Here is a 21782-nt window from a genome sequence, read left to right as displayed (position 1 = left end):
ATAAATTAAGGACAGAGTCCTGATAAAATGAAGTGACCTTCATTAATTATGTCACCATGTGCCATTTATTGTCTTTCAGCTTCAAGCCCACCCTTCTATATTCTTTAACTGATGCTGAGACTGGGCCCTTGCAAACAAGTCAGCTTTGCCAACTGGCTCCCTATGAGGCTTTGCCATTGGGGGATACTAACTGGAGAAGACATGCCACTTCCTGTTTCTGTGACCATCACCCAGCCTCACTTCTTTCTCAAACCTGGAACCAGTACTTGACTCCAGGAGCAGCCATGGACTCCAACCAGCAGTTTTTCCAACACTCACAGAATCTGTTTTCTCTCATCCCCAACTCCTGAAATACCAGCCCCACAGCTGAGATGCTCCCTTGCTCAGAGATTTGAGTTTTTCAGCTCCCCTGCAGGCCTACTTTCTAAGTTTTAATACATCTAGTCTCTTCTCTTTGCTTCCAAATCCTTAAGGTTGGTAGTTTCTTCCTGTAATTGTAACCTCTGTGATATCTTAATGTTTCCCTGTTGAATGTTCTGCTGTTCAATATCTAGTTAACAGTTCTTTATGGTACCCTATTTCTGTCTTTTTACCAGACCCTGACTAACACAGGCTCTTCCAAGATGAAGAATAAAGGGGAAACTCATGAGTTTCTATGTCATTCAGGAATGACACTGAGGTCTTCATTATGTGGGAGTGGTGAGAATATAGGGGAAGAGGTACATTTGACAAATGTCAGGTGGGAAGGAACCGATAGGACTTGATAATTAGAAACAGAGAGTGAAGACAGAGGGCAGTAGAATAGGTGAAGTTTCCATCCTGCTGGTTGGGAAAATGATATTGTTTTAGAATACTGGGAAAGTTGGGAAAAGAAATAAGTCCAGGTAAGGGACAGGCAAGTGGAAATATTTTAAAGGCATGTGGTAAAGTGGAACTGAAATTCAAGGGAGAACTGAAGAGGTGACCTCAACAGTGAGCATGGAGACAGTGGCTTAGTTCCCTGAGGATGTGAGGATTGGAACAGCAGTTGGCAGGTAACTTGCAGAAAGGGGCTTAGTCTAAAGTCCAGCATGTGGCCTCCTGCCCATAACAAACACAGATAACCTTCTTTTTAATAACCTGTACAGGTTAGGAAGAACAGGAACTACAGGACCATTATTTTAACTAGAAGAAGGTATTAGTGATTATTTGAGATTCTGTTATTGCTTGCATAAGAAAACTTCACTTCTGGGTGAGTCAGTCGAATGGAGAGTCAAGGAACAAAGTTGCCTTTAACTTTTTATGATGGAAGCAGATGAGCAAGCTACATAAACAGCCACTTTACATGAACAGAAGACTATGAAGCTTGTTGTCATCAAATAAAACACACAGCAAAGCTCATCTGACACATGTTTGATAATATTCAGTTATTGTGCTACGTTGTAACTAGGCACAGGTGCTAAGAAGTTCTTGTAAAATATTGTAATTCATATTGATGAAAGTCAAACCAACTTTTTATACTTTCTACTTTTTAACTTTATCTAAAATGGATCTCTCAGAAGTTTTCATTGATATCATGTACTATCAATTAAAATCCATCTGTCAAACATGTATTGAGTTGTTATTATTTTCCAAGTATTGTGCTGGGCTCTGGGGGATAAAAATATGAACAGAATTGCCAAAAGTTGAGTTTATGTGTGCACTTAAATCTGAATCACATGTACGCTCCTGAGTGATCCATACATGTTTCTGCATAATGGTCCTGTATCCTGTACTCTGCATTCTCCTTGAGTAAAAGTATGACTTCTTCTGATACCATTTCTTTCTTCAGTTGACAACCTTACTCCTCCCATGCCTGCCTTTTTCCAGCCCTCTGTGGGGCATGGAGGGGTTCTCCACCAGCATTTCCCATTCTAAGTTTCCTGGAGGGTAGGTGTCTTGACACGAGAGAACTTGGGCTCGTGATGTTGGAATAATAGACACACAGTAGACTGGACGGCATAGGCAGTAGAGAAACACAGGAAGAAGGGGATTTTCCTCCGTAGAAATGGACTGTCTTAACAGAAGGGAGAGGTAAAGGTTAGGAGGAAGAGCCTATGTTAGGGCTGGGAAAATAGGAGGGAGCTGACTAGGATAGGACACGTGCTTGAGTAGGATGGTTTCCTGCCAGAAGAAACTCTCACCCAGCAACTCTCTGGGAGGGGCCCTGAGTAACAGAAGCTGGTATAGTCTCTAACCTGTTCTCCCAAATAAGACAGAAAAACATATTTGAGAGAGATGCTGAAGAACATTGCCCCCTTATTTTGGCCCCTTGTGAGTCAGTCCGGATAGGTTAAATAATGTTGCTGTAATAAACAACCTTCAGATCTTAGTGGTGCAGCACTACAAAGATGTATGTCTCCCTTAGTTTGCACGTCTATCATAGGATGGCTAGGTGCTTTGCTCCAAGTCATCCTCACTCAAGATGCAAGCTGACAGAGCCTCCACTATCTGGGAACATCATTGATTTCTCAGTCAAGGGGAAGGAAAGGGCAAATCACACACTGGCTCTTAAAGGTTCTACCCAGAAACTGCATAAGTCACTTCATTTCCATGTCATTAAAGTAAGTCACACACATGATAATGCCATTCTTCAAGGTGGCAGAGAAGTATACTTCTACTATTTGCCCAGAAGTAACAGCACTAGAAACATCCTTCCTAAGATACCTATGTATTATACAATGAGTTACTGTTGACTCTTAAGGAGCAACTCTATGGGTAGGAATAGTGTGATTTTCCAGGGTCGCTGGAATGCGAATCTTCCACTGTCCTTGAAATATCTTTTTTTACCTATTCAGGGATGCATGGAGTTCCTTTAATAGCACATAGTATTATGTGTGTTAAGTAAGAAAGGCTTAAAATATCTAATAAACTAATAATGCTTGTTTATATGGTTACAAATCTGGTCCTTTGCGTTTTGCTAAAAGGGAAGGACCCTCTACAGGGCATGAAAGACAAGGTGCTCTGCTGAGTACTGAGCATCTCTAATATGGGAGGGAGCTTTTAGGAAAGTTGTTTGGTTCAACCCTCTCAATAGCTCAAGATGGTTTAGTAGTTAAGAACATAGACTCTGGAGCTAGACTACCTAGGTTGAATCCTCCCTTTACCATTTAGCATTTCTGTGACCTTGGGCAATTCCATATTCCTCTGTGCCTCAGTTTCCTTATCCAAAAAATAGAGATAAAAAAAGTGTCTACCTCATAGGGCTGTGAAGAGGAGTTAATGTTTGCAAAGTGCTAGTGACAAAGACTAGCAAAAGGTCGCTGTCTATAAAAGCATTGGTTAAATAAATAAACTATTTTATTTAGAGTTTATTACCAAGTAGTCTCATTTACCAAGAGGAAACTAGGGTTCACAGAAATTAAATAATTTTCTTGAGGAGAGGAAAGATCCAACATTTATACCACTTCTCTCCAAAGTCCATGTTCTTTGTTTTACAACACATTGGGGGCTGGATAACAAAGTCAAAAGGAAAGAAAAACATAGAAATATAAGACATGAAAAGCAAGTTTTCCAGCTTCTCAACATTGCCTTCACTTGCACCCAGAAGTTTTCATGTTCTTAGTAGCTCTTCCATAGGAACTTGTCAGTGAGCCAAAAACTATTGCTCCACCTAAGGTAGATACTGCCCGGTGCTCTGGGACAAGGACATTGTCACTGACTTTTTTTTTTTTTTGATGATATCTCGCTCTGTCACCAGGCTAGAGTGCAGTGGTGTGATCTCGGCTCACTGCAACCTCCGCCTCCTGAGTTCAAGTGATTCTCCTGCCTCAGCCTCCTGAGTAGCTGGTACTACAGGCACGTGCCACCACACTCAGCTAATTTTTGCACTTTTAGTAGAGATGGGGTTTCACCATGCTGGCCAGAATGGTCTCAATCTCTTGACTTCGTGATCTGCCTGCCTCAATGACCTGTTAAAGTTACAGTAACTGGGAGCACTTTTCAGCCACTGCCCAAGCCTTGAGGATTTGACAATCTTATGTGAATAAGCATAATTTCTCCATGTATGAAATGTTTGGTTGAAGTATGAGTGGCACATTTTCACCTTGAAAGAAAAGTCCTTTTGAACACCCTCAGGTCAGTAAAAGAGCAAGATAAATTCAATGTGTTTCAAATGTTAGGTGTAAAACATAAATGGGAACAAATGAAGACTTTCCCATGACAAGTTGCCAAGAGTCAAGAGATGTGCATTCTGAATTCTCACCTTCTTTTCTTTTTTTGAGACAGAGTCTCACTCTGTCGCCCATGGTGGAGTGCAGTGGCACCATCTTGGCTCACTGCAACCTCTGTCTCCTGGGTTCAAGCAATTCTCCTGCCTCAGCCTCCGGAATAGCTGGGACTACAGGCGCATGCCACCATGCCCAGCTAAGTTTTGTAGTTTTAGTAGAGATGGGGTTTCACCGTGTTGGTCAGGCTGGTCTTGAACTCCTGATCTCGTGATCCACCCTCATCGGCCTCCCAAAGTGTTGGGATAAGAAACGTGAGCCACCGTGCCCGGCCTCACCTTCTCTTTTTTAAAGAACCCATATGATTATAAGAAGGAACTAGTGTCTAGTGGTTAAGAGCAAACTATGAAGTCAGAAAGCCCAAATTTGAATCCAAGCTTTATCACTTACTCACTTTGTGTTGGTCAGTTTTCTCATTTAAACAATAGAGATTATGACATTATAGTTGCCTCCCAATAGTCATCCGACCTCCCTACAACTCTGCACAATGTGCTTTGGGTGAAACTGACTCCATCCACAGCTTCAGGAGTGGGTCCCTATTAGTCTCAGGCAATCATTGTATTCCCACCCTTTGTCCCAATGACGATACCAGGGATGTGTAGATAACTCATGTCTCTGTCCGAAGCTCTGTATAAAAAGCCAGTTTTGTTCATTGGTTCTGAGATGATATCCACTCTCTTGAATGCAAATGAGAAAGCATGCAGGCCTGACTATTGCTGGCAATGTTTATGATGAGGGGAATCAACCTGGTGACAAATATAACACATGGAGGAGAACAGAGCTGAGGGAACTGCAGAGAAATTGATCTAAGCACTGATAAGGTTGTACCTGAAACCCCCAATAGCGATGGAATTTTGGGTTATATGAGCAATAAGTCTCCCTTACTTGTTAAGCCAGTTTGAGTTATTTGCCACATAAAGCATAACAATTCGTATGCTTACTTCTAGAATGGTTTTGAGGATTAAATGAGACTGTATGAGTAAATTTATTAGCAGAGTGCCTGGTGTGATCTAAGACAGTCTCCATCGTGGCAGTACAATTACTGTCACATAGTGGGGGAGAGGTGGGAGGCTACAGATAATGACATGTAACCAAGCCCTGGGGATAGGGTGGTGGTGATTTTTGGTGCAGAGGATAGGAATTAAGAATAGAAGCAATCACTTAAACCTTCTATTTCATCAATCTCTCCAGCTAATTACTAATTAGTCTACTATTTAATTGGTAACTACAGCTATTAATTATGTTAGGAAATAAAAAGGTTTATAAATATGCAGTCTTATATATTGTATAATTTAGAATCATGAATCAGAAGGAGATATGTGATTTGCTTGTCAATTCAGAGGGCTCCAGGTCTTCAGGATATCTTAGAGAATGGAGTGCAGCAGAGCTCTTAAATATTTGTCAACAGTTGAATGAATGGGAAAGCAGAATTTTTAAAATAACACCACCACTGAAGTAAAATCAGTTGAGATCACGGTGTTGTCACAGTCTTCAGCTGTGAGGGAATGTAGGGGCAGAAACCTGTCTTTCTGAGGCATGGGGGTGAGGGACTGCTCTGGGCCCCTCTGGGAGTTCCAGGGACTGGGGCCTGAGGAAAGGGTGCTATTGACAGCCTGGAGAAACAGGGAGACAACGAAGGGGGAGTGGAGAGATAATGAGCTCTGCGTCTGACATGTTTAGTTTTAGGAGGTGGTGGGACACCCAAGTAGAGATATTCTGCAGACAGAAAGAAATATGGGACTGAAGAGAGGGTGAGAGGTCACGGCTGGGGCTGGAGATTGGGAGTCATATGCATTCACGTGGTAATTAAAGCCATCTGACGGGAGCTTCCATGAGGAGTGTGCTGTGAGGGAACAAAGCCCATGGCCTCAAAATGAGCCTTGCTGGAGGAAAGAAGGAAAAGAGAGGGAAATGCACTCACAGGAGGTTCAGGAAAGAAATGATGAGAGGAAGCAATCCACAGAGTATGGTTCTTATGGCCCAGGGCAAAGAGGAGATGGACGCAGACCCATAAAAATGCTCACAGAAGTTGGAAAAGCTATAAAGAGCGATTAGGCAATTGGATGTTTCCATCATTTTACAGACATTATTTAGAAGGAAGCAAAGGCCATTTGCCCTCAAAAGAGCCAAAGAATCACTGGTATAAGCTGAACAATTTGGGGGAGGCAAAGAAGATTCTCAGTGCCTTCCTTTTCTACCTGAAAAAGAAATAATATCAATCAATTTGGGAAGTTTATAAGGCTAGTCAACACTCTTAGATGAAATAAATGAGAAGTGCTCATTCATCATAATGTTATGGAGATTATCAGCATAATGTTACTAAGATTATTTTTAAAAGATAGTTCTTGAAAGTTATGAGAAAGAGGACATGATGAGGGAGTATTGCTTACTGGGATAAACCATGCACTAGGGACCCAAGCATTAAGAAAAAATAAAAACAATTGAGAACTACTCTCTTATACATGTAAATGTCCAGTGAATTCATCCACAGAAATGGTGCCATTGAAACTAGCTAAGCAGACCAAACTGTAGAAGACGCTATGAGGTTATGGTCAGAAAACAGACCCTTATTTACTTATTTTTTTTCTCCATGACAGAAGTTAGTGGTAAGTTTTATTTTTATACCCTAATGTATTTTAATAATGCCAGGTGTGATAACCTGCTGATTTATTCAATTCATAGTCCTAAAGGAATTTTATAGTGACAAAGCGCTGGGAATCATATCCCTTTAATAGCTTAGCAAGTCCCTTTAAACAAGATGTACATTGATAATGAAGTGATAAGATCATTTCCTCAGGACCTCCAGAGCTTGGTGTGTTGATTAAGGTGGTACAGGATAGCTAAGAGGACTGCAATTACAACCCTTGCCCAGCCATTAAAGCAAACCATAAAGTGCTGGGCTAGAACATGGCTTTGTTAGGGTTAGCATTTAACTCCTGGTGGTAACCAATAGCTGTTCCAATATGGACGAAGGCAGCCATATTTACATAATGAATGGAAGTGTTTGGGTAAGGTGGACATAGCTGCTTAGAGAGAGAGCTGGGTTGGGGCCAAGGACAAATGGCTTCCTTACACACTAAAAGCATACAATTTTGCTCTGAGGCATGAGGTTTGTTTTGCTCTAATTTTTGCATTTATAATTTAATACAGCATTGATTTTCCAGGCCCCTTAAAATTCCATTAATTGAACTTGATTGAACTATTATAAAATTTAGACTGCCTTACAGATGCAAAGGAAAAACATAACAAAACTAGACTAGCAGGGGCAGAGAAGGGGGAAGATTGGAAAGAGTGGGATGGGGGTGAGGGCTGATGGGGAAGAAATAATCTCTGCCTACTCTTGGAGGTTACAATAATCTTTACTGTATTTCAGGGAGAAAAGGGAAAAAAGGGAACAAAAGAAGAGAGATGGATCTAATATTCACTAAATGGGTTTTTTTGTCTGTTTTCTGAGGAAGTCTTACTCTATCACCCAGGCTGGTGTGCAATGGTGCCATCTCAGCTCACTGCAACCTCTGTTTCCTGGGTTCAAGTGATTCTCAGCCTCCCGAGTAGCTGGGATTACAGGCATGAGCCACCATATCCGGCTAATTTTTGTATTTTTAGTAGAGACGGGGTTTCGCCACATTGGCCAGGCTGGTCACGAATGCCTGACCTCAGGTTATCCGCCTGCCTTGGTCTCCGAAAGTGCTGGGATTGCAGGCGTGAGCCACCGTACCTGGCCCACTGAATGGTTTTTATGACTCAGATCTAGCATATTTTCATTCATCTAATTCTTTAAGGTGTGTATTATTGTTCCATTTACAAATCAATTAATGAAGGCTCAGATTATTTTCATAACTTGTTCAAGGTAGTGGCAGGGTCAAAATCTGAAAAAAGTCTTTCCTCTCTTTCCTCACCCTTCGTTCTTTCCTTCCTTCTGTCTTTTTTTCTTCTTCTTTTCTTTTTCTGATTTTTTGGGGGCCCTTTATGAGTGATATAAGAATGAGCTTGAATTTCCATGTACCTTATCTGTGGCGGATACTGACTTGCCGCATGTGTGCCACTTGTTCAGCTGTATCTTGCCGCACTTGCTATCACCAGGGCGAGCAGCATGCTATGCCAGTGGCAGCAGAATACTCTGGAGGTGCCCAGGCATCTTTCGTGGTCCCAAGTGATTTTCACACATTAGGCTGCTTCCATGTCATTCCGTACAAAGGCAATATGTGCTCCTACATCTGACAATGACCAGGCTGGGTATTAGGACCCATATCTCAGATTGGAAGTTGTGGCTAAACTCTGGGCTTAAGGAGAAGAAGGCAGAAGTGCCAGGCAGAAACAGCTCAGAATTCAGAAGGAGGATGAGACCAAAGTCCAGTTTCACAATGAGTCCTGTACAGGAGTGAGGGTTGGAGAAGGAGAGCTGCACCTGTGCCTCACCCCTGGCCTATTACATCCCAGTCCTGGTTGTAGCAAAAGGATTGGAGGTTGGTCATCTAACACAGAGACCTAGGGATGAGGGTGGTCTAACTCATCTCGGCAAGTGGGGGAGGTATTGGAGAATATTAAGGTGTGGGGATTGGGGAAGGATTAGTCAGAATTCTTATTAAAAAATGAATTTTATTAACGAGGCAAATTGAATGGAGAGTAAGGAATTAGAAGGCCCACATTCACTAGCACCCTGGAGAAAAGCCCAAGAGGTTTTTGTGTTCCTGAAAAAAAAATTCCAGGCTAACTAGGGGTGTGTGTACCAGCAAGGGGAGAAGAGATGGGTTGATTCTGACACTTCACCAGTTTGAGGCCAGACGAGCATCTTCTCCTTTCTGTTGCCGTATGGTTACAGCATTATATTCAGGTTCAACAGACAGGAGAGTGAGAAACTTTGACCCTCTGGCCTCTTCTCTCACCAGAGCTCTAACGCTGGTACTCAACTGGGGGAGATTTTGTCCTCCAGGTAGGGTTGGCAGATAAAATACAGGATGCACAGCTAAATTAGAGCTAAACTACAAATAATTTTTAGTATAAATATATACCAAATATTGCATGATACATACTTATACTGAAAAATTATTCATTACTTATCTGAAGCTCAGAATCAATCAGGTGTCTTGTACTTTTGTTTGCTAAATTTGGGAATCCTACGCCCAGGGGATGGGCAAGGTCTGGAGACATTTTTAATGATCATGACTGGGAGGGAGATACTGCTGGCATTTAATGCATAGAGGTCAAGAATGCAGCCCTAAATATCAGTAGTGGTAACACTGAGAAACCCTGCTCTAAGACAACCTGGCTGGCCAGTATCTTAGTGTGTAGCTACAAGATCCAAACCCAACCAAAGTAAATTCACCTCTCTAGCATGCTGTGTGCCTGTGTGTAAGTGGAATTCTTAATTAGTGCCTAAGCACAGTGGGGAGAGAGAATTAGATACCCAAATTATGCTTCTTCCATGATATACTAATTGCGTGATTTTGCATAAGGTACTTAACCTTTCTTTTCTGGAGTTAAATGAATAAACTAATAACACTAACTTATCATTCTTGGGTGTTCCTAATATGGTTTGGCTCTGTGTCCCTACCCAAATCTCATCTCAAATTATAATCCCCATGTGTCAGGGGAGGGATCTGGTGAGAGGTGATTGGATCATGGTAGCAGTTTCCTCCACGCTGTTCTCCTGATAGTAAGTTCTCACAGGATCTGATGGTTTAAAAGTGTGTGGCTTTCTTTGCTCTCTCTCTCTTTCTCTCCTGCTTCCATATAAGGTGTGCCTTGCTTTCCCCTTTGCCTTCCTGAGGCCTCCCCAGCTATGTGAAACTGTGAGTCAATTAAACCTCTTTTCTTTGTAAATTACCCAGTCTCAGGTAGTTCTCTATAGCAGTGTGAAAATGGACTAAAACAGTGCCTGTGAAGACTAAATGGATTACTATATAGAAAGTGTTTAGAATAGTGTCTGGAACACAGAAAACTCTCAATATACATAGCTGTTGTTACTGTTACTATTGTTCCTAATTTAGAAAAGAAAATAAAGAAATCTCTTACTACTTTAAGTATGCTTTGAATATATATAGTTCATAATTCCCTTCATTTTTTTATGAGCCACCATTTTAAGGTTGACAAGGAAAATATAAAATACTCCATTTAAATCTGAATTTCAGATAATGAAAAATATTTTAGTATGTCTCAACTAAGTATGCATGAGACATACTAAATTAATCAATCAACCCATCATTGTTTACCTAAAATTCAGGCGTAACTAGGCATCTTGTATTTTTATTTGCTAAATGAGGCAACCCTACCTATTTTGGGGCAGAGGGGATTTGTGTGTGCCCTTGACCTTTTGTGAGCATGTCTCAGTGTGGTCATTTCTGGAGTGTGCTTGTAGGTGTGAGCTGAAGAAGTGTAAAGGGCTACTTCTCTTTAAAGACAATGGAGCAGCATAAATTGTAAAGGTGACATTTGTAATGTTGCTAAATAGCTTCCTGAAATCAAACCCTGACATTGTGTATCATCAGTTAATAAAAAATACGTGGTACTCAAAATAATTAATAGGCACACAAAATATTCTAGAAAACTACCTTGTTCTCATATTGTAATGATATTCTTATAATCCAATGCAAAGATCAGCAAACGTTTTCTGTAGAGGGCCAGATAGTAAATATTTTAGACTTTGGGGAGCATGTTTGGTTTCTGTCATATATTCTTCTCCTTCTCCTCTTCCTTTTTTAAACAATCACTTAAAAATGTGGGAATGTAAAGTAGTACAACCTCTATGGAAAATGCTATGGAGATTTCTCAAAGAACAAAAAATGGATCCTACCATTCAATTCAGCAACCCCACCACCTGGGTATCTACCCAAAGGCAAATAAGTCATTATATCAAAAAGACACCTGCATGTTTATTGCACCACAACTCACAACTGCAAAGTTATGGAATCAACTTAAGTGCCCATCAACTGATGTATGGATAAAATGAATGTGACACACACACACCCACCCACCCACCCACCATGGAATACTACTCAGCCATAAAAACAGCAAAATAATGTCTTTTGCAGCAACTTCGATGGAACTGGAGGCCATTATCCTAAGTGAAGTAACTTAGGGATGAAAAACCAAATACTACATGTTCTTACTTTTAAGTGGGAGCTAAACTATTGGTATGCAAAAGCATACAAAGTGGTATAATGGACATTGGAGACTCAAACAGTGAGGGTTGTGGGGCTGATGCATGAAAAATTACTTGTTGGATACAGTGCATACTACTCAGGTGATGGGTACACTAAAAGCCCAGACTTCACCACTGTGCCATTCATCCATGCAACTACAAACTGCTTGTACCCCTAAAGCTATTGAAATTTTTAAAAATTAATTTTAAAAAAGTAAAAACTATTCTTACCTTGCAGCTGGACAAAAACAGGACAGGAGCTGCATTTGGCTGGTGGACTGTGGTTGTGGACCCTCACCATGTGAGCACTGAGGTGATGTAAGGGACTTTGATGAGGAATATTTATTCATAATTATCATGTTTCTATTTATGATAGAAGGAAAGTTAGCATCTACTTATAATTAATTAGTACTTATTTAGCATTTAACATAAATAAGGCACTATTCTATGTTTTGTACATATATTAATGAGCTTAAACCAAAACATGGACAGTTTAGGTAGCAAGCTCAAGGCTATAAAAGTTATATAAAGAAGTGGTGAAGCTCAGATTTGAACTCAGGCAGTCAGCTCCAGAGTCTGCAACCTTAACCATGATGCTACATTTTCTCTTATGAGAGTTGTAACTACTTTAAAAAATGTATAATCATTAAACAGTGAACACAGGTATCAAAATATCACATGCCCTCCCAAAATATGTGCAACTATTCTATTTCAATTAAAAAATTTAAAAAGTAAACTAGAAAAAAATGTATAATGCTTCTGCCCCCATCTCTTTTCATCTTCAAGCAGCTACATATTTCAGATTTCCTCATATCTGGGAATATTGACCAGACTGCATGGGGCAATTTTCTTATTCTTCACTCACTACATCTTGAGAGCACTCCTGGAAAGAATATATCAAGCAGTTTAAAAAGCAGAAAAACAACAAATAGGTGAAATATGAAGATGACCAACCTCCCCAGACCTTGGGGGCTCTTCTTTTTGTTTATTTTGTTCATATTTGCTGGAAACGTATTCAAGTTTCACTGCATCTGCCACCTACTCCAAAACATTTGGGATCCTGATATGCCAGTCCAGTGGGATTACAATTCAGTGCAGGACCTCATAACCTTATAGGATGTTTCTTCGTCTCTGGCATATCTTTAGCTGGGTGCTGGCTTTCCTCGACTGAGCCCAGTGTATGTTGTATACAGGGATCAAAATATCATATGTACCCCCAAAATATATGCAACTATTATATATCAATTTTTTTAAAAAAAGCAAACTAGAAAAAAATGTATAATATTCTTGCCTCCATCTCATTTCATCTTCCAAGGTCACATTGCAGACCTAGCCTTTGTGGAAGGCAAATAAGCAACATCTTAATCTCTTCCTCTTGACCAATCCAGTTTATCTTTTTTCCTTCACCAGACTCCTCTTTATTTTTTGGCTCTCCCCTTTTAGTCTGTGGACCACCTATACTGTTTCCTCTGTGATACTGGGTACCCAGTAGACGACTTCCTAGATAAATTATCAGCTTGCTATGACATGATTTTGTACATGTTTATTGAAATAAAACATAAATGCAGAGAAGTATAGGCCATAGTAATTTTGAAATATGCTATACGTATCATGAAAGAGTGTAAATAGCCTATTCTTCAATAGATACTATTTTAGTTTAATCTATTTTTATCCATCTCCCCTCTAAGATAATTCATGTGAACTCAGAAATTTAATATTCTTGGAGATTTTTTTGGCCCAATTTCTCTTTAAGTGATAGAATATGATTTCAAAAACTATGTTTTGACTGATGAAGTTATTGATTGGTTCCACAGATCACTTGGGTAGTTTAGCTGCATATTTATCATTATAAAATGATGTCTCAATCTCTTGGAGGTGCTGGAAACCCTTAATGTATCTGTAAGGTGATTATTCTCTCTTGGGTGTGCCTCTAAGTAAAGCTTCCTCCATTTATCCTGTTTTTCTCCTAGCAGAGGAGTGCTCAACCTCCTGAATACTTTGAGAGAGGGTGTGCATGCGTGTATGCTGTGTGAGGTGATGGTGTTGGTGGGATGAGAGCATAATGTGTAACCCCATGGCCCTTCATGTGCTTTCATTTGCTACTGAAAACAAATTGCATTGGAAGTAAAGGAAACATGAGTATTCATAGTTGTTCCACTTGGTATAGCAAACTTTTATGGAATTGGGAAACTTGATTAAAATGATTTCATTATAATGCTGTTAAGAATTTTAGACAAGAAAATTATAGCATATGATTCTGGAATGACATGAATATAGGCTTTTTTTTAAAACTTATTAATCTATTTTTACTTCTTGTGGTACAACTCGTCCTCCCCCCATCCATATCATATACCCGTTTAGGTTTCAGGTAAGTAGATCTACATGTATACAACATAATACTTCTCTTTAAAGTCACAACAAATCCTGAAAGAAAAGCTAAAGTTAAAATGAAATTACTTTTTTTTTCCCCCAATAGATTTGCTCCAATATAGTGTGATCCAAATAGTGGATACTCAATAAATAAATGTTTATTTGATATGCAAGGAAAAGGCAAGGTATTTTTCAAATGCAGATGCAGAGTGGACACTTGGTCCCTTAGCCTATAGTGTTCATTCAGATAAGGTGTAACTATGGGGTTAGGACAGCAGGAAGTGATTAATTTTCTTAGGTATTTAACATGGTCCTTTGAAGGGGATCAGCTTTTGAATCTTTACGATTATATTTATTGCAATGGTGCTTCCCTTCTATGTTTAGACATGAAAGTGAATGTCACTGTTGAACAGTAAACACAGGAGAATGACTATGTGACAGAAGTATGTAAAGTATTTTGTAATTCAGTAGGAGAATCAAAGTCAGCTTCAGTTCTTTGCATTCTCAGGGATTCAGAAAGGATTAGATAACAATAGTTAGAACCTATGCCAGAGAGTAACTGAAGGATAGCATTCCTTGAACCTCAGAAACCTGGGTGAAAGGAATTGGGCAATTAAGGTCTTTAGGAAGTCTAATGGGGTCATTTGTGAATGCCATCTTCATGGAACTTGGCAAACTGTCATCTCAGAGATCAAGGGAGGTCACTGATGTGAGGGTTGGAGGAATGAAAGTGGAGTGACTGTTTCCTGCCAAGTGTGTTTAAAGGCTCTTAACTTTTGTCTGAAGGTAGCTACAGATTTTTGTTTTATTTTGTTTTCAACAATATCAGGGAGCTAAAGATACATGTCTTTGTAAAGTGAGCTCTCCTGGTTTTCCACCAAAGTTGTATTATATCCAAAGAGCCTATATTTGTTTTCCCCTTTATCCAATTACTAAATATTTATTAAATATAAATGATGTGTCACACTGAAGATAAAAGTACAATGTAAAAAATTTTTTTACATTAGCTTAAACTTTCAAATACGTTCAGGCTAGTACTGATTCATTAAAAATATGTATGGGGGGATTTCCTATTACTGTGGGTGGGCATGGAGGAATTTGATTTTTTTGGTTTTTTTGAGACCGAGCCTAGCTCTGTTGTCCCGGTTGAAGTGCGCTGGCACAATCTTGGCTCACTGCAACTTTCACCTCCTGGGCTCAAGCAATTCTCCTGCCTCAGCCTCCCAAGTAGCTGGGAATTACAGGTGCCCACCACCATGCCCTGCTAATTTTTGTATTTTAGTAGAGATGGGGTTTCACCATGTTGGCCAGGCTGGTCTCGAACTTCTGACCTCAAGCAATGAGCCACTGCGCCTGGCCCAAGGAATTTGAAAATGGGAAAAAGTAAAATTACAATATTTAATTCAAGAGTGTTGTATATTTTAGGTGGGGCTATGACAGTAAGTGTAAATGATGAGGAATCTGAAATCAAAGTCATCTGAAGAGAAAGGGAAGGAATTAAATGGAAGGAAAGAATATTAAGCAGATGCATGAGAGCTGTTTTCAAATAGCTGATGGACTGCCTGGTAGAAGAAAGAATTAATCTTTTCATGTACAAAAAATAGATATGCATTATAGGAAGCTAATTAACTTTATATAGGAAATAGTTTTGAGTTGACCTGGGAAGGGTCTTCATGATTTTACAAGCACACAAGGATGAGGTGGGCAGCTTGTAGCCATTGAAGGTTTATGATAAAATAGTAATGTGTTAATAGTTTTTAGTGTGCATTTTGCCAAGGTATACAAAGATTTGGAGCACAGGAGAACTTATCATAAGGGATGTTGTCTGGCAGCTACTGTAACCCATGTGTGATGTGATAGATGCTCTCCTAGGATGGTAGAGGTGGGAATGAAGAGGAAGCTTGTATTTGAATGACATTTTCATGAACCATAAACAAGACTGTGAAAGGCAGATGAAGAGAATGAAAGAGAAGGAGGAGTCTAACATAACCCCAGGACCATCATCTGGGTTGTGGGGAGATTGTTGGTATCACTGACAGAGTCAGGAAAGCCATGTGAGGGAGTCACATTATGGGCATTTTTGAAGAAGAGAAGGAAGAGAAGGGGAACAAGGGGAGATGCAGACATGCATAAGTTTTCTTGTAGGTGTCAACTTGATTTTGGCAATTACCCAAATGGACAGACATGGTAGTCAGTCTGAGATTTGGAATTGGCTCAGGTGCAGATTCAGATGTGGAAGAAAGCTCCTGGGGGAAGCTCCTGCAAAGGAGAGGGAGACAGAGGTGAGGAGGGAGCTTGTGTAAATCCTGTTGTAATGGGCATTTAGGGTCTTTTGATAGTTTGCAGCAGTTTCTGAATCTGTGTAGGAGGGGGTTCGTGGCATGGGAGGATAGAGGGCCATAGGGGTTCTTATTTCTAAATTAGCCTACACTTTCTGACAGGTTCCTCTTTCATTTCAGAGAGAGACTAAAATAATAGCAACTTCTAAAACCTCAGTTTGCTCATCACAATATTCCAATGAACTATTTTACTTTGGCTTGGGCGTAGCTGAAGAATCATGACTGTTATGAATGCTTTTACAGAAACTTGCTTTTCACTCTTAACAACTCATAAAGAGAAAGCCTAATTTTTTTTGAAATACATCTAGCAACAAATGCCTCTTGTGGGATCGTCTGCTCCATAAGGTTATCACCCATCCTGTACATTAACCTCATGATTTCTCAAGAATACAGGAGTGACGGTTCAACAAAGGGTAGGCTTTTTATTTTGTTGTTTCTATCCATATAAATGTGAGCACATTATTTTCCAAGTGACCCACAAAATGATGGCAATGGAATTACATTAAGGCAAGTATGGGGGGGCTTATAGTATACAGATACGCATTTAATTCCAGTTACTGTAACCCCTGGCTAGAGCTCTTTTGGAAGAACTTTGATGATAGAAAGACTTATCTGTACAATACCAACTGCTCTTTATTAGTATTATTTGGGGTATGATTCCTTGCATTTTAATGAAGTTACTCTTTTAGGACTGGAAGAGAAGTGTTGATTAATTGTTAAACAATTGAAAGCCATTGTTCATAACACAGTTTTACCTTTGGGACTGAGAAGTTCTGTTTTTATAATTCTGAATAATCATCAGGTGATCAGTGAAGCTAAACACATTCCAATCAATTGATTTACTCCTCTTGGCAGATATAGGCCATGCTGATCGGATGATGATAAATTTAGACAGGTACCTCCCTGTCAATTTAGTATTAATGCTACTTTTAAAAAGCTCCTGTTTTATTCATAGAAAGTATAAACATTGAATTCTGTGGTGGCAAGATTTCTCAAAAGTTTACTTTGGTTACTCAAAGTATTTATGAATGTGTATAGCCAGCTTTAAACTGTTTTGAAATATAATTCTTATAAGTTATTATAAACAGAAATCTTCGTTTGAGGCATCATACACTTTCAGATTATCATAAACCAAACTGGAGCTGTTTAAAATAAGCATATTATGTTTGCAGCCAGTTATTTTTGTTTTCATCAAAAAACCCATTCCTAATTCTTCAGAAGAAGAGAAGGAACAATTATAAACCTTTGGGGCCCTGGTGGCTAAACTATAAAGATAGACAATGATGGTCTTTTCTTTTTTCCCCCCTTGTTAGCGTTAAAAATATCTGCAAACGGACTTGTTAGTGGTCACGTAAAAACCATTTGGATGGTAACTTCCATCTACACAACAGGAAATTTCATGGTTCACATCTATGACCTACCACATATAAGTCTGAATCCAGAGGTGGCCTCAAGTGGTGTTTTTGATCGAAGTGCAAACCCAGCTGCAATGTGCTCTAATATTAGCAAAGGGGACCCGCTTTCCTAAAGGGAGGATGATTTAGGGCTCTATTTCTGTTGTTCAGCAAATGCCGTTAGAAGTAGCAGAAGGTTACCCTTTTCCCATCACCTTAATTCCAGAGATACTCACAGACCTGACATTAGGCTGTTGGCTACTCGTCAAAAGACTTCTCTGTCAAAGCGAATTCAGCTGATGAGCCATGAACACGCTTACAGTCAGATAATAGATGAAAGAGTCTCAAGATAAACGAGGTGCTTATAAATACCGGCCAAAGTTGTTTAAAAGAGGATGGCAAAGGCTGTTAATTCTCGTCAGGCAGTTTCAAAAGGCAGGGGATACTTGACTTCTTACTGAAGAGCACACTATCTTACCTCTGTGTGGGGGCGGGGCTCCGACGCATGTAGAAAGGGTGAGAGGCCTTTTAGAACTGATGCTAAACCCCATGTTCTCCTGAAGGGAGAAAGGGGAGTTTTTTTTTTTTTTTCCAAGTATGATAAAGGACTTTGTACCCACCTTTATGGGCTAACATTTTGACCAGGTTATATCACACAAAATACTCTTGTTTTTCCATGCTTGGTTCTTTGTCTTCTACCCTGAAAGCTCAAATGATATCTGTAGGAGATAAACATTGATAAGCTTTTCTATTCAGGAGCTGATCACATCTAAACTCAAATTGAATACTCTTCTTGGTGATGTCTTATTTCTATCTTCACACTGTGGAATGTGGATATCAAAATATAGGTAAAAGCACAGGTTGTCCACACTTTTTTTTTTTTCATTGAAATAGCCAGTATGCCTCAATTTACAAGTAAGTTGCATTTGGGGTTGGTATCTGTTAGTATGATTTATTAATAACACAAAAATTTTAAAAATATTTACACTTTTAAAAATTGTCAATTGAATTGGGATATCTCCCTTCTCTCACAAACATAAAAGTTTACCTTTGCTTAGAGTTTGCCAAAGGAAAGACTTTTCATAGCTTTTCTTTTTCCTTTTGATGGGCAGTAAGTTTAAAGCTCAGAAGAATGCAGTCAAAACCAAATTTGAAAGATAAAAGGAAGTGTGTTAAAATACAATTCTCCGAAAAGGAGATCAGAAACCCAGATATTGGGATTCTAGATAATTCAAAATGCCTCACACAAGTTAAGAATCCTCCTGCAGACTCGTCTGCTGCAGCCAATTTCATTTTTGCTTATCCATTCATTCAGCAAACATTTCCCAAGTGCTTATCTGCATGTAGGTGTTGTGCTGCAAGCTGGAGTTACAAAAAAGATGCTGGCACTACTCTCAAAGAGTTTGCCTTCTAGAGATGGGGGTGGTTGGCTACCACCGCTCAGCAGTGTGGACTAGACACACTGGGAAAATGAACAAAGTCCACCAGCTCAGGCTGGGGGAAATCAGGGAAGGTATCCTGCATGAAACACATCTGCACTTCTGGAGTCTAGGAGAAAAAGCACAAGAACAAGTTAGCTGTGGAGTTCAGGGAGAGGGAGGCGAGGGGTACCAGGGGATGGAGGACAGGGCCAGCCTCGCCTGCCCATCTTAGCTTTGTAGTTAGACCATGACACAACCGCCTGAAACTCTCAAGTGGCTTCCCACATCACTTAAGGAGCAGAAACCTAAAAGGCCCTACACAGTTGGCTCCCTGCCACCTCTCTGATCTCTTGACTTCACTCCAGCTCCTATCTGTTCTTTGTCATTCATTTCTCAAACCCTCCAGGGTTTAAGCACTCCTTGTTCCTTTAGGACATTCCTTATCTACAGGTCTGTTTGGCTCACTCACTTACCTTCTTCCACTTCGTTCAAATGCTACCTTCACAGTTAGGTTTTCTCTGAACACCTTACTGAAAATGGCAATTCCCTTCCTTCATCATCCTGCCCCCAACTTTTTCCCTATCCCCTTTCTCTGCCTCAATTTTCCCCAGTTGCTCTTATTGCCATTAGACTTTCTATGTATTTGATTTATTTGTTTATTAAATGTAAGCTCTCTGAAGGGAGAGATTTTAGTCTGTTTTGTTCCTTGAGATGCAGTGCCTATAACAGTTTCTGATGATGTAATAGGCACTTGATAAATATTTTTAAATACATTCTAATACACTTATACTTCTGGCAAAGTTGGGTAATTGGCACATGTGACTTAAGAATTTAACTTTGCACATGAAGGAAAACAAAAATAAATTCTAATGCTATAAAATTATATTTTGCATGTTTTACTCATTTTATATAGAGCACTTTATTATATACATTTATATATCATTTCTCCTATACATTACCAGAGATGCAAAAATATCTCTTGTGAACAATCAAGGACCATTCCAGGATAAGCTCTACTATATATGATTTAGGTTTTAGTCGGTTGTGGAGCCTAATTCCTATGTAAGATGCAACTCCCTATAATTCTGAAGACAATGTGGAGGCTCTGAAGGATTTTAAACAAGAGTTTGACAGTATCAGATTTATATATTTGGAAAGATCACTCTGTCTGCACTGGAAGCACACACTGGAAGAGGACTGTATTAGAGGTAGGGCAGTTGTAGAATGTAGCCAGATTCTCCCTGAGAGATGATGATGCCCTCCACTAAGGTAATGGTAATGAGGATGGAAAGGAGTATATGATTTGAGAGATATAAAGAAATAAGATTTATAGAACTTGTTGTTGAAACTGTGGATTTTAGCTAGCTGTTTTGTAAAGACTTTTCCAGTTATACAGCTTATCCACATATCATCAAGCTAGAAAAGGGGTCCTGAAACATCGTTTGCAAAATTGTGCTTATCTGTAGTTTATGGCTGTGTAAACACAGATGTTGGTTAAGACTAAAACTAAGTAACTGGGGATGGAGAGTGAAGGCAGGAAAATAGAGTTAAATCAATGTTGTGATTCTAAACAGAACACAATGTTAGTGAAAATAAAGATGCTCCACTTAAGCCTATAGTAAACCATCAATTCAAAATAAGGTGTGCTTGCAAAATCATTTCCGGTTTCTTTTTTGGAACATGGGATATATTTCCTAAAGATAGGAAATTCTAAGATTTCTAAGATGTGGTTAGGTTTATACCAAACTGTTTGAGTAAAAAATGTAGATAGAAGGCATATTCATTAACATAAATACAAGGAAGACTACTATTGTAAAGACATAAAATAATATACAAAATGTGTAATTCCAACAAGATATTTTAATAATATTAACTTTTAATGTTGGTCCTTGAATACTAGCAAATTTAATTACATGGAAATAAGGACATGAATGAAAACTTGGAGATTTTAAAGTGAATTTCTGGGTTCTTTTAAAAGATATAGGACTGGATCCTTAGCATATGCAATGTAGAAGAAGATTAGGAATTTTGGTTATGCAATGTATGTCAACTGAGTGGCATGGCTGCCAACATAGTTAATGTCTTAGACTATATTAGTAGATATATTATGCCTACTCTGGGGAAAGTGGTAATCGTACTCTATTTTGCTCTGATTAATCTGTACGTGGATACAGGAGTATTGTAGTCAGTATTGGACATGACACTTAGAAGAGGACAAAGACAAGCTAAAGTGTGCTCAAAGTTGATAAATTAAGAATCTGAGATTACTGAATAACCAGAAAATGTTTAGACTGGATGCAAAGGGAATAAAAGATATGAAGGTATCTTGTGCAGGAAGAATTAAGGATCCAGTCCTATATCCTTGAGGTATGTACCTATATCCTTAAGGTATATTCCTTCTACACCCAGGTTTTTGAGGGTTTTATTGTGAAGAGATGCTGAATTTTATCAAATGTGTTTTCGGCATCAATTGAAATAATCATATGGCTTTTGTCCTTCATTCTGTTGATATGATGTATTACATTGATCGATTTGTACATGTTGAACCATCCTTGCATCTCTAGGATTAATTCCACTTTGTCATGATGAATAATCTTTACAGTCTGCTAGTGTTCTGTTGAGGATTTTTGCATCAGTGTTCATCAGAGATATTGGCCTGTAGTTTTCTTTTTTTGTTGTGCCTTTTTTTTTTTCTTTTTTGTACCAGGGTAATATTGGCCTCATAGAATGAGTTTCTAAGTATTTCTACTTCCTCTATTTTTCAGAATAGTTTGAGTAGGTATTGGTTCTTTTTTAAATGTTTGGTAAAATTCAGCAGTGATGCCATCAGGTCCTGGGCTTTTCTTTGCTGAGAGACTTTTTATTATGGCTTC

General features: G+C 39.2%; 1 protein-coding gene across 4 annotated transcripts in view; it reads left to right on the top strand.

Moving 5' to 3' along the window:
- The window catches only part of LOC139364290 (uncharacterized), a 216298-nt gene extending 214546 nt beyond the window's left edge, over positions 1-1752 (top strand). For 3 of the 4 annotated variants that reach the window (XR_011625876.1, XR_011625877.1, XM_071100167.1), the window contains one exon: positions 80-1752. Coding sequence is in view for 1 of the 4 variants with exons in the window: in XM_071100167.1 (XP_070956268.1) it covers positions 80-350 (271 nt within the window). In the remaining 3 variants the exon portion in view is untranslated. The remainder of the gene's footprint in view (positions 1-79) is intronic. The other variant, XR_011625875.1, reaches the window with a different exon arrangement.
- The last annotated feature ends 20030 nt before the right edge of the window (positions 1753-21782 follow it).

The sequence above is a fragment of the Macaca nemestrina genome, chromosome 7 (genome assembly GCF_043159975.1).
Source record: "Macaca nemestrina isolate mMacNem1 chromosome 7, mMacNem.hap1, whole genome shotgun sequence".
NCBI classification, from domain to species: domain Eukaryota; kingdom Metazoa; phylum Chordata; class Mammalia; order Primates; family Cercopithecidae; genus Macaca; species Macaca nemestrina.
Note: the sequence above shows the minus strand (reverse complement) of the source record. Positions and strands in the feature narration are given on the sequence as shown.